A 15,693-nucleotide genomic window follows, 5' to 3' on the forward strand; every position below is an offset into this window, starting at 1 on the left:
TCCTGCAACCATTCTTCATGTTTTAGCCTCTAGTCCCCTAATCATCTTTGTTGCTCTTCTCTGCACTCTTTCTAGAGTCTCCACATCTTTTCTACATCGTGGTGACCAAAACTGAATGCAGTATTCCAAGTGTGGCCTTACCAAAGCAATATAAAGTGGTATTAACACTTCACGTGATCTTGATTCTATCCCTCTGTTTATGCATGTCTGTCTTGTATGCCTTGAAATGTATGTCTTGAAATGTCTAGTGGTATACTTTTGCAGTGACAATTTGTAGTCTGTTCCTTCTCTGGAGTTCAATATGTACAGCTGGGACTAATCCAACACAACTATATTATTGTGCATGGAAAGTAGGGTCTGCCACTGCATTAATTTCCTTCCCTATCATTTACCTAATAATGTCTTATTTTTTACAGAAAGTAGACAAAGGTGAAGGACTGGAGAAAGAGCCACTGCTGAGGCAAAAATGAGATAATTGTGGCATAATACAATTCCAATAAATAAATAAATAAAATTATAAATGTATTTGAACAAACGTCTCAAATGGAACTCTAAATGATGGGAAGATAAAAGTGAGGGATGAGGGAAGCACATTTGGACTTGAAAGATTATGATACTTATTATAAGGGTTACAATAAAGATAATTGGCTGTATGGCATTGGTTTCTTTGTCTGATCTACCTTATAAGTAGCTCATCATAAAATCATCAGATCATAAAACAAATGCAAATTATATAAAATTTTAATATACCCTTAAAACAGCAATTAAAAATAAATTGCAACAAATAAAATCAGTTTTATAAAGCATGTTGTTGTTTCTTTAAAATGTAGATAGTAAGAGGGTAGCTTCGAAAGAGAGAGGTAAGTTATTTCTTACCAAAGCAGAAGTAAAAAGGCTTAAGCCTAAACAAAGTAGAAAATGTGAAAATGTCTTGGGGCAGGTTTCATGCTCTAATATCTTGGTCTGTGATAAGCAAAGAATATGCACCTGAATCTATTTCAAATGAAGGTCTGGGAAGGAAAGAATTTTCAAAGGAAGTTTACCAAGATGTGCAGATCTTTTTTTCTCCTTTTTATGTATGGCAGTTTGTCTGATGGGGGTTGAGAATGAGCCATTTGATATGGGAAATGCACCAGGCTAGAAACCTGGAGTTGGTAGTTCTTGTTTCACATTAAGCCTAAAGCAGGATAGCCTTGGGTCAGTCCTAAGAAGCAGGCAATGACAAGCCACTTCTGAAATTTTGCCAAAAATACTGCAGGGACTAGGCTAGAAAGCCATCAGGAGTCAAGAGAAGGCACCAAAAATGTTTAGATGTTACTTCTCAAATAGAGGTTTTAGTGCAATTCTATGAGTATTTACTCTGGTCATTTTCTGCTGTATTTGCTAAGTCTTGCGTCCTAAAAGTATATCTGGAATTTGCTCCTGAGAGTGATACTCAGATGGTGTTAAAAGGGAATTGGAAAAGTTAAGGAACAACTAGACTATCAGCTGCCATTAATCTTGATATTTTAACTGCCTGGTCTCAAAAGGCCTTTAAATACATCTATCAGAGAGAAATAATAGGAAAAATAGATCTTATTTGCTTCTGAGTTTCCTGAATACATTTGTTGACTATTGGATATGACAGTAGTCCCCAACCCCTTATCCACGGCCCACCAGGAATCCTGCTGCACAAAGGAGTGAAGCCCCATCTGTGCACATGCAGAATTTAGGAAGCATGAAACTATGCTCTCTCTCTCCCCCTCTCCCTCTCTCTCACACACACACACACACACACACACACACACACACACACGGTTTGTGGGGAAACCACCAGAAGTATCAAACAATCTGGGGCCCATTCTGCAAACTTTGCAATGGTTACTTCTGGATTTCATTGGCAATCTCTTTTATGTAAGTCTGCCTCAATATTGGTCTCCCACACTTTTCTCTATGGAAAGGATATCCTTTTAATTTTTTAAGAGGTGTATTGACATTTGAACATATTCTATGGTGCTCAGTCATCACGACATGGGGCAGGGCTGAATTGATAAGGCTTTTTTAGAGTTGGAATTCTTCTCATGCAAATCGGTATTTATCCCAATTTACCTTAAAAGGCAACTGGATTTTAAATTAAATTTTTAAAAATCCTGTGCAATTGTCCTGTACCTTCCATAATTTTGTGGCTCAACTAACCTTGGAGATTTCTCTTCCTCCCAACATGTATGCATGTGAAACAGTATATGTGTGCCAGAAGTCCCAAAACATTAAAAAGATTAAAAAGTAGTATCGAGTAATTGCAGATTGAATTGTAAAGTAATGTTCACCTATAAAATGTATTGATCCCTGGCTCAAAGTCAATTGGGGCCTCCATGATTTTTTTTTGGGGGGGGGGGAGTAGAAGCTCAATCTTTCTGCTCAAGTCCAACATCTTCCACATTGTACCACAGGGGCTCACATAGTCTTATAATAAATACATAATATTGTCAAAAGCTTTTACGGTGCTAAATAGTTAGGTTATTAGTTCACCAGCACTCAGCTACTGATAACTTGCCTGAAAGACACCCTGTGAATTGGAGACCTACTGAAGATTAGATAGGGAGGTTTTAAAAAATTGAAAAGGTACTGCCAAACCATTTCTGAATTGTTAAGTAAACAACAATTTTGTTGGGTGTGTCCATAAAGTTAACCAGAAGTCAAATTTGATTTGAAAGAAACTTAATTCAACATTTGTGTCAGATGTTGTATGAAAAACTTCTCCAAGGATACAATACTGACCCTAATGTTTTTTCAGCTTTTTTTTCCCAAATATCTAAACAGAGTAAATAGATTTTGTCAGAAATTTAAGTATTGTAAGAAATTTTTAATTGAAGGTAGCTACATTTTAGGATATGCAGTGTCTTACAATATTAAAATATTTCTCAGCTACCAACAGGTACAAAAAAGGTTAAAACATTAAGCCTTCAATGTACAACTTGCATCTCCCAAATCCATTTCATCATCTTTATCTCCTCTTCCTCTGAGTAGATGTTCTGTATGATTTTTGTTAATCTTGCCTTTCAAGGCAGCTTGCATAATTATCTCCATTTTAACCCAATTAAAATCATCCTGTAAGAGTGGTTGAGCTGAGCAAGAGTAACTCTCCCAGTTATTCAGTAAATTTCCATAAAGGATTTATGCCTAGATGTCTCCAATCTTAGTCTGAAGAGCTTCAATCTCTACACCACACTGAATGAGAGCCCAGACATAGGCAAGTCTTCAAACAACATCCTGGCATACTTAGAGAAGAGAAAAAAGAGCTTTCCCTATTATCCAGAAGAGAAGACAGCTCTGTAAAGCAGTTGTAGCCTTACAGACAAAAATACTTTTCTTATTGTAATGAAACATAGCATGCAAAAACCTATAACTGTAAAACGTATGTCTTTATTGCTACAATTAAGTCCTTTCAGGGGCTTAAATACCTCATTTTGCTTGTCAGTTTACTTATAAAGCATACCAAAATTTAGGATATAGTGTCTAAAGGATTACCCACAATACTAGCTTGACAGCTAGATTTTCAGCCGCTTCCACCTTCTGAAATTTTAACTAGAACAAGTGGCAACACTCATGCTATCTCTGACAAATAGTAGTATTGACATGTATGCCATGTTAAACGTATAGTGCTAACAACCAGATTAAATAAGATTTTTAATTGTTTATAAATCTTCATAGGTTTCACCATTTCATGTTTTATCTGTTTCTTGCAAAACTAAAAAGCTGGCCTGATCAATAGACAATGGTGCTAACAGATGTACAGAATAACCTTGCTTTGCCTCAAATTAACATTAATCCAAAAGGCTAAATTGTGGGCAACATGAAATAAGAAATTCTGAAGGTACCATAATTTGTTGGGGCACATATCATTTCTTATTTGGGTTGATTTCATAGTTGGTGACTGGATATTCAATTACCAAAATACCATACATCGTTACAGAACTGAGGTTCCATGGATCACGAAAGTCCCAAAAGACTTTAGAGGGCTACCATAGCAACTCAATTGTCACGATTTCAAGCCCATTCAGCTCAGTAGCTTCTGAGGGAAAAAAGTAACCAAAATCCAGCTTTTAAAAGAATATGATTATCAAAAGTTAGATAAAATTCAAGACACTATTGGAAAACTTTCCTATGATTTTTCTTGCTATATATTTAAAAGAAACTAATTTAAGCCACACAGTAATGCGGTGTACAATTTTAATAAGCATTTCTTATTAAAAGCTTGATAATGTTCAAATATACAGAGAAAAGCTATTTATATAGCTACATACACATTTTGAGTCAATGACTACAACATTAATCATTCTAGCTTTCCCCTTGGCATTAGAGTAACAACGAAGTATTGTTTGTGTACATGTGTGTGTGTACACACACACACGCTACTGTATAGGCTTATGAATTTTTGTAATGTATTTTGCTGTGACTGTTGTAAAACAATTGTGTTATATACAGAGCTATACATATAACATAGGGATATGCTAGATATACACAGGTTATATATAACAATATTTTACAATATACACAGCCTTTCCTAAAAGGGCTTCGGAGAATATTAACTTTATGCCTCAACACTTCTGTGAGGTAGGTAGCATTTTTTTAAATTACAGAATGCAAGAGGCTCAGACATTATGAAACTTGCTATAAGCCAAGTAGCAAATTCAAAAACAGAACCTGAATTCTATACCAAACATAAAAAACTCCATCCTTATCCTTAAAAGGGCTGTCATTCAGAAAGAATGATTTCATCAAAATGTGCAAGGGGAATAAATGAAGCACCTGCTATTTAATTTTAAAAAAAACTGAGTAAGCCTGGCACAGTCAGCTTTTAAGAGAACAGTCTTCAGTCTTTATTTAAAAGAGGTTACAGTTAGGATTTACACTGCTAGAGTGCCTGCCAAAACAATAGATACTCTACAGAAGCAGGATGCTATTTTCAAGCTAAGGCAGAAAGAGGCGTGAAAGTTGTTGGCATAGAGAAAGAGAAGAGGTGGTCCATTTTGGCAGAAATTCAGGCAAGTTCTTAATGATGTGCAATTCCCCCCACCCCCTGCCAAATCCACACAGAAAAAAAGAGTTAACAAATATTAAGGAATTCCTGACTATGAGATGGTAAGGATAAAATTAAAAAAGAATCTTCCTCTTTCCTACAATATGTTAGTGTTCAACTAAGTAGGATCTTAATATACTGAAATGTTATGCACTAAAATGCTTTAATAAAAATAGCATTTTGTATGGGCACCACATTGCATTTGGCAAACATTTTTGTGCTGAGTAAGCTATGTATGATGAAACGATTATATACTTTGTTGGATCAGGCCATCTTTAACTTTTCTGCTAACTGTAAAATGCAAACTGAACTGATTCTATTTTAACTGAAGAGGAAGAGTAGTTTTATTCACTTACAAATAACTTAATAGATAACTGTGGTGTGCAGTAGCAACTAAAATATACAGTTCACATAAATAAAAACTATTTTTTTCAGTATGACTGTAATTTATTAAAAACTGTAACAAGATACTTAAAAAAGGCTAGATACAAAAGTAGTTAAGCTGCTCACGAACATTAAATTTTTTTTCCAAAATGTACCTTCAAATAATCATGATCTTATAAACATTTTACAGTTACCAGGTAGTGCCCAGGCTGAAAATTTAACCAGCTTGAGACACAGCAGAACTAGTGTCTGGATTTGAGCTGGAGGTATAAGCCTCCTAACTGACTGCTCAAAGAAAAGAGGGATACAAAATGTTGATTGTAAACGATTAAATACTGTGCATTGGCTTCCTTCTTACGTACAAAAAGAATCTCACTAAGGTTATACAGACTACATGCAAAACATTAATGGTGGTATTTATTGTGCCAGAGTCCAGTGCAAGCAGACAAAATTGCAATGGCAGTGGTTTTTGTAAGCAAACGTGAATGATTTCAACTCTTAGCTCTAACTGGCAAGAACTTTTTACAAGTTCAATATACATGATGCACAACTGCAGCCAACCACAAACTTAAACACCATTTTTCTTTTTTTTTAAAAAAAAGTTAAAATAAACCACAGGACATACTTCATCTTTTATTTTGAAATTTCCTATTCCCTCTATACAAGCACCTTTGCTGAAACACTTTCCAGAAAGGCAGCAGTGAATTTTTTTTTTTGAAGAACATTTGACATATTTCCACCCCTTTTGCAAAAAGTTAAATCACAGTGTAATTTATATTGTTCTGCTGTCATCTTTGGCTGGATTTGGCCAAGAAGTTAATGACTAGCAAATGATCACAATCTAACATCGCCAGTGCTTCTTCAGCCCTTAGGTTGCCAACTTTGTTTGGGAATGTTGCATTTTATCTTTGCGGTACCAGCAGCAGGAGGGGGCATGACAGCATTAACTTTCATAAACTTTTATGGACAAATGGAAACTCTACAAAAAATCTAGCTAGTAATAATTATACAGCAATACACACTTTTTTTTAATAGTCTACACAAAACCAAAATTTTTGGTCTTAATGGCGAGTAGTAACTTCTGTTTAAGAATCTGTTTAGAAGAATAAAGTGGAACATAAAGGCGTGATATACATGTGTTTGCTGTAGGAAGGTGTTGATCATCTGGTGGTCTTATTGTGATGGATGGCATAGGCTGAAATCCTTCTTCACTAGCAGGTAATGAGGGGCTAGATGTCCAAAAGTAGACCTAAGGGCCGTTAAAAAAAACATGTTAATCCTTCACTAAATAAATTCATACCCAATTTTGATATTAATCATTCCATATCCAGTAACAAATATATATGGATAGTATCTTGCAAACAACACATATTTTTATATTAACATTTTTCATCTATCTCACTTTTTGTTAATATTTCTGTCCTAACCGCAAGAGCTGTATAAAGTGACATTAAAATGAACACCTACCAATTTCTTAACATATTTAATTTTAAGAAAGATTTATGTAAAATCTCTCGTCTTAAAAACTTTTACTGGTAAATATTCAAGTAATGCGGGTAATATTCAGGTGAAAACGCCACAGATGGACTGAATGTCCTTTTCCACCTGTTGTACTTTTTAATGTTGATTAGAGGTTTGCATTTAAGTTAAATATATTTACCTGGAACTATAGGAACTATACAGTCTTAGGCAGTGACGTGTGGTGAGGTTTATGACTGGTGAGGCACTGACACAGTGCTGGGTTTCAAATATTTTTAGACTTGTGGACTCCAACTCCCAGAATTCCACAGCCAGGCATGCTCAGTTCCAATTTAAAGCGACAACATTTGTTTTTCTCCTTTGCTCCTTCTTTCTTTTTCTTTTTCTTCTCCTTCCCCTCCTTCCTCCCTCTCTCCCTTCCTCCCCCTCTCTCAAACACACACACGCACACACACACACAAGTTGGATTGGACTATCTCTCCTACCCCTTCCCTCTCTTACTCACTCTCAAACAAACCCCCACACACACAAAAGTTGGATTGGATATCTTTTCCAGTGGCTTGAAAGCAGCTCCTCTGCCGCCCCCCCCCCCCAATTCCCCTGCTGCCTTTCCCAAACACCTCCACCATTGCAAATGCAGCCTGCTGTCTGGGTGGGAAATGCCTGGAACACAATAAAGCCCACCCACCACCTCCTGCTGGCAGGCTGGGGTGAGAGGAGAGGCAGAGAAGCCGGAGGGGAGCCGAGCCTTCCAAAAGAAAGAGGCTGGGGGGGAAGTATGTGTACTACAGCATGGCTCTTTGCCTGGCTTCCTGCCTCCTCCTGTGGTCTCCTCAGTGCTCGCTTGTGCTCTCCCTCCCCAAGTGTAGTTTGATTGCAGGTGGAGCCACGTTGCCTTTTCAAACTTGTAATCAGTGAAGCTGGGCTAGATTTTTATATAGTTTTATCCAGCTGTGTGTGTGTGAGAGAGAAATGAATGGGGGCCTGGGGAGGAAGTCACTACACTTGGGGAGGGAGAGCACCAGTGACGTTAAGCAGAGTCATCCACGGTGAGGCAGCAACTAGCTCAGCTTTTTCCTTTTACTTTTTTTTTTCATGATGAGAGTGGTGAGGCTGTGCCTCACTTGCCTCACCTGACTGCACGTCACTGGTCTTAGGAATGAGACACATCATTTCATTAATGTTCCTTAGAATCTGATTCTTTTGACTTCCACAAATAAGGGAATTTGTAGAATGCATAACATTCTAGCAAATTTATTGCTACACTGTACTATTATTTTTTGTGAGCAACTAATCCCAACTCTAGAGACCTGCACTGGACAAAAGACAAAAATGGAAAGAAAAACATCTATCTTCTAAGTATTTCTAAAGACTAGATATTTGTCATTTACATTTTTTCACTTTCCATGGAAAATTCCATGTCATATCTCAAATAGCTATTCAAAATCCCTCACTTTCAAAAGTTTGCAATGTTATCTCAGGATTTCATATTAAAGAAATTCTAAACCCGAAGTATATGGGATATAAGCCAACATGAGAAAAAAACTGGTTAATAATATGTAAGTGAGAATAATATTTTTTAAACTTTTCGAAGCATTAAAGGAATTTAACAATTACTCAAAAGGTATGGTCCAAGGAAAAGAAATAATACTTACTAAATCTTGCCTTTCAGTCATACTCATCTTCTCTACTATGGACCAAAACCATCGTTTAAACTGCAGAAGTTTCTCAGCATTTTCTCCTATTCAAAATGAAATGAAAGAATATCAAAATCATGTATTAAATGCTACTGAAATAGTATGATTAACAGCACTACTCTTTAGTTGGTCAGTAATACAATGTTCGATATAAATTACATTTTGCATTAAGCAAGTGATCTCAAATTTTCAAAAATTCCAAAAATTGTATCTGAAAGACATAATTATCATTTTTAATTTGTGAAGAGGTTCCCCAGTGGGCACAGGATAACTACAATCCAGAAGCACTAGTATGTATGGATTACACACAACTGTTTCCATCCACCAGAAGAATGGATACAAGTGACTGAACATATTCCCACTAGATCCCTTTCACATCTTCTCTAGAGGAATGGAATAGGCCAGCTTATACAACATTGGATAACCCTATATCACTTGTAAAACATTTTATTTTTTAATCAATATGCAAAGAAGCTGATCAGAATTTTATTGTGGTGCAACTTATAATCAAAATATATTATACCTGACTCATCATTGAAAGAAGTAAAGCTGATTAGCATCTGCACATTAACTTCACCACATCCATTGACTAGAAGCCTGAAATCTTCTGCTGTCAAGTCTTCTAATGAATTCTTTGGGAGTACATCCAACAGACCCTTCCTCATTGCCTGAAAAAGCCACCAGAAACAGAATCTTAGCACTCAACTGTACACTGCTGGGTTACAATGCAATTCAAGATTCCTTGCTGTGATACACAAGTTCTTGTCACAAACTGCAGCAACACTTTCCCAGAATAATCCTTTGCTTCACGTCATCCAGACCCAGAGGTAAAGTACAGAGGGATGTGTGTGATGTCCTCTGCGTATTTACCTGAAGTTAACTATTTTATGTTCTGGAATCAAGAGATCAGCTGGAATTGTTCTCAGCCTCAAGAGAGCTACTCTGGGAAACTGGGCTCACAGAGAAGCAGAATATTATTTACAACAAGTTTTGGTTCAGCTACCAAGGCCAATCCAAATTTAGCTGAGAATAAGTACATTTTTTTTCCAGAAACAGAATAGCAGAAAAATTAAGAATCAAATGGGAAATTGGCAGATTTGTTCACCTTTATTCATAATGGATCAGGAGGAAGAACAGTATTTACTATGCTAATTCTAAATTTCACACAGATATACTGCTGATACTAAGAGAAGTATTTCTGCGACAGATTTTCTGAATGTTTTATGAAATGTGATATTTCATGGATGGCTTAAAAGTTTGTATCTATCCGTTCAACAATATTTCTTTACAGAACAATACTAAGAAAAAGTGCATCAAATTCCAAGAAGATTTCACATCACTTACATGTAGAGGTTGTTCTGCAACTACTAACATTCTATGTTCTGCATATTTACGGACATATTCATATACATTTTGAGGAGTGACTGGTATATTTACACCGTTGGAAATAAGTTCAACCTAGAAAAATAATGCAACACAGAATTATTTTTAAAATATTATTAAAGGCTTCGTAACCATCACTTATTCACAACTCATCTTAGTCTTGCTTACATTTGTCACTAAAATTACTGAAGTATCTACTGACGTTAACATTAAAAGAGATTCTGAGGAAGTAACATTAACCACAGTAGTTCGGGCCTACCTGTCCTCCACCTTCCTCTTTGCACAGGTCTATCGCAAAAGCTAAGTCCATTGCTGCAAAAACTGCATCAGCATCTGTGCTTTGGGAAGCGAGGATGAGTTGCCGTAAACTCTCATACATAACCGGATCAAAAAAGGCAAAATCATGCCAGTTAACCTGCAAATAAAAAGTAATCATCAAACATTTAATCATGTTCCATTGTACAGGTAAGCTTATCGCTGGGACTTTTGCAAGGTTTTACAACTAATATTCTCATACCTGATCAAAAAGTTAAATAAATCACAATATAAGCATAAAAGGTGAACAGTATATGGGCATAGATTAGTTCTCAAACTGATTGTTACATCTAATTTGGGCTTATGACCAACTGACCTTGTGACCTCCATCAGGCTAAAATTGGAATTCTACTTTGTTTTAAAAATAATGGCTTATTTTAGTTGTTTGATGAAATTTCTGCTTAGAAGATTATGAATGAAAGAATTAGGAGACAAACTATAACGATCTACCAAAAAAAATCACCTGATATCTTATGTGTAGTTCTGCATTATACCCAGAATGGAGGTTTTTGAAATGTTATTACCTTTATCCAGAAAAGTATCTGATAGTAAGGAAGGGAACAAACATTTTAAACAGAAGGATGGATGTCATGGGAGCAATGCCCTACATTTTTAGCTGAAGACAAATTTCATCACATAATGCAGCAGCTCTATGCTGAGGTGCTTACCTTTCTGCCAAGAAGAACTTTTATTACATGTCGATTTAATGTAATCGGACATAGTTCATTTTGCAGCAAGCACAACCCTAGAATTCTGAAAATCAGTAGAAAGCAATTAATATTTTAACAGAAACTGCTAATAATATCAACATAGAAGTATTAAGAAACAAGAGTCATTATTTTCAAATTTGGGTTGAAAATCCCAATCTTATTACACTTACTGTCATATATACATTTCGTATTGTTTTTCTGTCTGAAAGCAATTCACTCATCTAGAGGATATTTTACCTGCCAATATTTCTGAAGCAATTCAGTCTGGCTTCTGTATTTTTGCCTGGCCTCGGTGTATAAAAACCTCGTTTTCCAGGTTGATAAAACAGTGGTGCATTATCATCACCATCATCTGTATCATCTAATTCCATGTCCACAACGCTACGACTAGAACCATGTCGTTTTCTATTTTCCTTTTTAAAAGAAACACACAATAGAAATAAAAACTGACTTCTTTAGTACTGAACTGTATATTCAAAATATGCCATTCAAAAAGGTGATTTAAACAAATGCTAATGCTAATTTAATAATATACCAGTAAATCTATGTAGTTATTTAGCAGTTTCTAAAATATGGACTCTGCTTTAGTTTTGTACATATCATCTCTTCAAGCAAATAAAAACTAAAAGGAATAGTCGAATTTCTTTCTAATAACTAGTTTTCCGATATGCAAAAAAAAAAAAAAAAAAGGTTTAGGCTTGTATGCTCTCATCAATTCAACATAAGGAAAGAACAAATGAACAATAATTTGTAAAGAAGTAGCATGCAAAGTATTGTGAAATGAAACTAAAAAAAGTGTTGTCTGAATGAGTTTACTATGCATTCAATCCAGATACAATTTTTCATCTTAAAAGGAAAACAGCTAATCTTATGCCATCTGTTTCCCTGGTATAAGACTAAGATGAGTAAATGAAACCATTGCTGGGCATAGAAACTTGTTACAGATACTCCTCATTTAATACCATGAATGGGACAAGAAACTTGATCATTAAGTGGCGACTACGTGAAATGTCAATTGTGCTTATAATTTTATTTCAGTTTTCCTGTTTTATAGATCTACAAGGTTGTAAATGTCACGACTGATCATAAAGTTACTTTTTCATCACTGCCCAAAATGTGAATGGTCCCTATTCAATGGTACAGCAATCACTAAATGAGGACAAGCTGTATGATCAATTTCCATGACAAAATTGAGGCTGTAAGTATTGCAAGAGCAAGTTGTGATAATATGCGGCATGTAGTCTCTCTTGTTCAGAACTTCAACTGCCGTGGCTTCATGGAATTTGAGAGATTCTTTTATAGTTGTTATTTAATTTGATGACTCTGGGAATTCATATGATTTCTGGTCTCATGAATGTGAATTTTAAAAAAAATCATCTGGGTAAATGAATTTCTCTATTTTAGATATTTCAGACATCTTTAAACAGTAAATTAATAAAGGCATTGTCTACAGATGTTTCTTACTTGTACTTTATCAGAAGAATCCAACAAGCCAAGGTCTAGAATGCTGTCAGCTCCATTTTCCCTTTGAAAAGAATAAAAATCAATTACATCGAGCCACTATAATGTTTACAGATAGAGGACAGCCAAGCAGCAATTAGCAGAAACGGCACTATTCATATACTTATCACACCTACATGCATTCTCCATTTCTTGCAGAAATTTCAAAGACCCACTTGGAATCTCTAAACATAGCCACAACACAAACTAGTAGACACAGATGCTAGGGGGGAAGGCAAGAGGACGATAAAACAGATCGTGAACAAATGTTGCCCTTTCTGCACTTGTGTTACACACTGCACATAACAAGTTCTTGTACATAACAAGAAGAGTTGTGTCACAGTGTCACAATACATATTTCATCATTTTTGCATGCTGTGGATGCGCCTTATGATAGGATAAAAGAGACCCTTCCACTATCAAAAAGATCCAAAATTTTGTGTAATAGTAAATAATGTGTCCAAAATTTGGGATGAATTTTCAGCCATTTGTTTATAAATATGGAGGAGGTAAACTAGATACCTTGGCTTCTTAAGGAACTTTTAGCTAATCATTACCATAGTTGAAATTCACGTGCGTATTTTAATTCTCATGAATAATAAATTACCTCCCATGTGCAATGATGAGCTCCATAGCCTCATCCACTCTTGCTCGAAGGGAATCTTCACTTGCTAATAACAAGAGCAGCTGTGCAGGTGACAATTCCAATAGCATGCCTGTAATCTTGCTTGCAAATGCCTGAAAAGATGTAATTTATATTTATTTTCCAATGCTTACACTTTTCCCCTCCACCTAATTATTATTCTAGTTATGCAGAAAAAAAATCTGCTATCTGTCTGCTTCCCAATATGTTAAAATTATTGGTAGAGAACCACAGGATAAATGGGATGGGATTTGGCCCCAGGAAATTTCTATTCCAGACATAGGAAGAGCAAATCCAGATAGTAAAATATAATTTATTCTGAATTCAAATAATATGGAAAATGTGGAAGAATTATTTTTCTGGGGTTTATCCCAATCACAAAAAAGAGCCCAATAAGCAAATTATTATCTAACACATTCAGACTCAGAACAAATTCTGTTCCAGCCTTGGATTTTTTCTAGTTATCTACCAATGCTTCTATATTTAGGTTTGCTTGTTTCCAGTTCTATCTTACAGCCATCCTTCTCAATCCTTCTGATTTTTTGTGCAGCAATAATGATACATGTCACAAACAGCCACAATGCTAATTAAAATCTACCAGTCTATTCTGTTCTTAGATATAGCAATATTCACAAGATCCATGCTAACCCAGAAATTTATTTTAATGTGAAGATTTTTCAAATAGCCATTAACCTGGCATTCAGAAAAAAGGATGGCAGGTAGGTTGGTATGGGAATGATCTTGGGTCTTGCCCAGAGGAGGCATGTTATCTACATGTTACTCATAAGATAACACAAATCCTTGCATTGAATGCTGACCTAATTATTAAAAGATGAGGCTCGTCCAAATGTGGATCTTTTTTTTTATACACGCACAATTGTTTTATTTATATTGTCCAAGGTCTAGGATTATTTATATTGTAGCTATATACATTCATTAAATAAATATATTCTACTACAGATTGTGGCATATTAAGCTAAGTCTTATTATAATAGCATGTTCAACACCAATTATGAAACGTCCAAGGACAAATTAAGGCAAAGACTATAAAACCCTCAAATAAAACAGGTTAGAATATTTTCTAAAAAAAAAGAAAAAAAATAATGCCCTCCCCAAGTAGAGAGAGACACAAGCTCACAGGTTGCATTGCTTGTACACGGGGATAAAGTCTTTCACCCAGGGCCTGTCGATGTGCTGGAAGAGGATCAGGGTCATCACTAGGATTTCCTTCAGATGCAGGTCGAAAAGGTCTGGTGTCAATGGACAGCTGCCTCCTGAAATCCCTTTAAAACACACACACAAACGTTCTTTATCCGAAATTATTGTTGTTCCCCATATGACCAAGATACTGAATTGTGGGACTGTGTTAAGAAAATAAAAATGGGGTTTCTGTTCTGTTAAAGGGACAGGACATCAGTCTCTTATTTATGTTTGAATCCTTGATTCTGTAAGACGTTTTAGAGAGTTATACCCTGCTCTTAAGTCCTATCCTGCTCCCTATTACTAGAAATTAACATCAGAAAATTCTCTGAGCCAAATTTATATGTTAGGGGGACACCTTACCTGTCTCTGTCTCTTCGAGAACCAGTTCGCAACCCACTACTGTTTCTCCTCATTTCTCTCTCCCGCTCCCTTTCTCGATCTCTCTCCCCTCTGTTCCGTAATCTCTGCATTAGACCTGAGGAGACAGTCAAGTTTGTACAGAGTTTTTCTTATAAGAACCATAACTAATACAAAGAATCATGAACTGTGAGAGGAAGAAGAATACAAAATTTAAGTTTGGAAGCTTTCTACAAAAGGTTTAAAAACTGATGCAATAACACTTTTTCATCTAATTTTACCTCCCCATTCTAAGCAACATTTTAGAAGACTTTTATCCTAGTTCAAAAAATACAATATACTGCAGGAGAATTTGTGAATCCTTCCTTGCTTCAAAGTATTATTAATTCTCAAGGCCTTTACAATATAATTAGTCCTCAACTTATGACCACAACTGGGACCGGAATTTCTGTTGCTAAGCAAAGCAGTTGTTAAGTTAATCGTGCCCAATTTTACAATCTTTTTTGCCATGGTTGTTAACCAATCATTGCAATTGTTAAGTAAATCGTGTTTTTGTTATAGAAAGCTGACTTTTCCCGTTAACTTTGTGTTTTGGAAGCTAGCTGGGAAATTCACAAATGGCAATCACACGGCACTGGGATGCTGCAATTGTTGCAACTACATGCCAGTTGCCAAGCACCCAAAATTTTATTATGTGGTTGTGATGATGCTGTGACAGTTAATATGTGAGGACTGGACATATGTCAGTCCTCATATTTTTTCCAATGCCACTCTAACTTCAAACAATTTCTAAATGGATGATAGGCCCAAATACATGTAACTGAAATAGGATACGTATATTTCTCTACATAACATTGTTTCTTTTTCCTTATTCTTCCTTTGGTATTTCTTCTATGCTGAATGTTATTAATAAATCTCTTAGTAGCAGAGGGTGTGATGATCCGGGGCATGGCACAAAGGCAA

At 35.7% G+C, this 15,693-nt stretch overlaps 1 protein-coding gene across 7 annotated transcripts in view; it reads right to left on the bottom strand.

The window, feature by feature from the left end:
• Positions 1–4,195: 4,195 nt before the first annotated feature.
• The window catches only part of UBR5 (ubiquitin protein ligase E3 component n-recognin 5), a 91,244-nt gene continuing 79,746 nt past the window's right edge, over positions 4,196–15,693 (bottom strand). For all 7 annotated transcript variants that reach the window (XM_081950165.1, XM_081950163.1, XM_081950160.1 and 4 more), the window contains 11 exons: positions 14,734–14,848; positions 14,309–14,453; positions 13,135–13,265; positions 12,492–12,552; positions 11,265–11,440; positions 10,986–11,070; positions 10,262–10,417; positions 9,964–10,077; positions 9,143–9,287; positions 8,578–8,663; positions 4,196–6,692 (listed from right to left, as the gene is read on the bottom strand). In XM_081950165.1, the coding sequence (XP_081806291.1) occupies positions 6,480–6,692; positions 8,578–8,663; positions 9,143–9,287; positions 9,964–10,077; positions 10,262–10,417; positions 10,986–11,070; positions 11,265–11,440; positions 12,492–12,552; positions 13,135–13,265; positions 14,309–14,453; positions 14,734–14,848 (1,427 nt within the window). In that variant the 3' untranslated portion in view covers positions 4,196–6,479. The remainder of the gene's footprint in view (positions 6,693–8,577; positions 8,664–9,142; positions 9,288–9,963; positions 10,078–10,261; positions 10,418–10,985; positions 11,071–11,264; positions 11,441–12,491; positions 12,553–13,134; positions 13,266–14,308; positions 14,454–14,733; positions 14,849–15,693) is intronic.

The sequence above is a fragment of the Natrix helvetica genome, assembly GCF_964273705.1.
Source record: "Natrix helvetica genome assembly, chromosome: 4".
Taxonomy (NCBI): Eukaryota; Metazoa; Chordata; class Lepidosauria; order Squamata; family Natricidae; genus Natrix; species Natrix helvetica.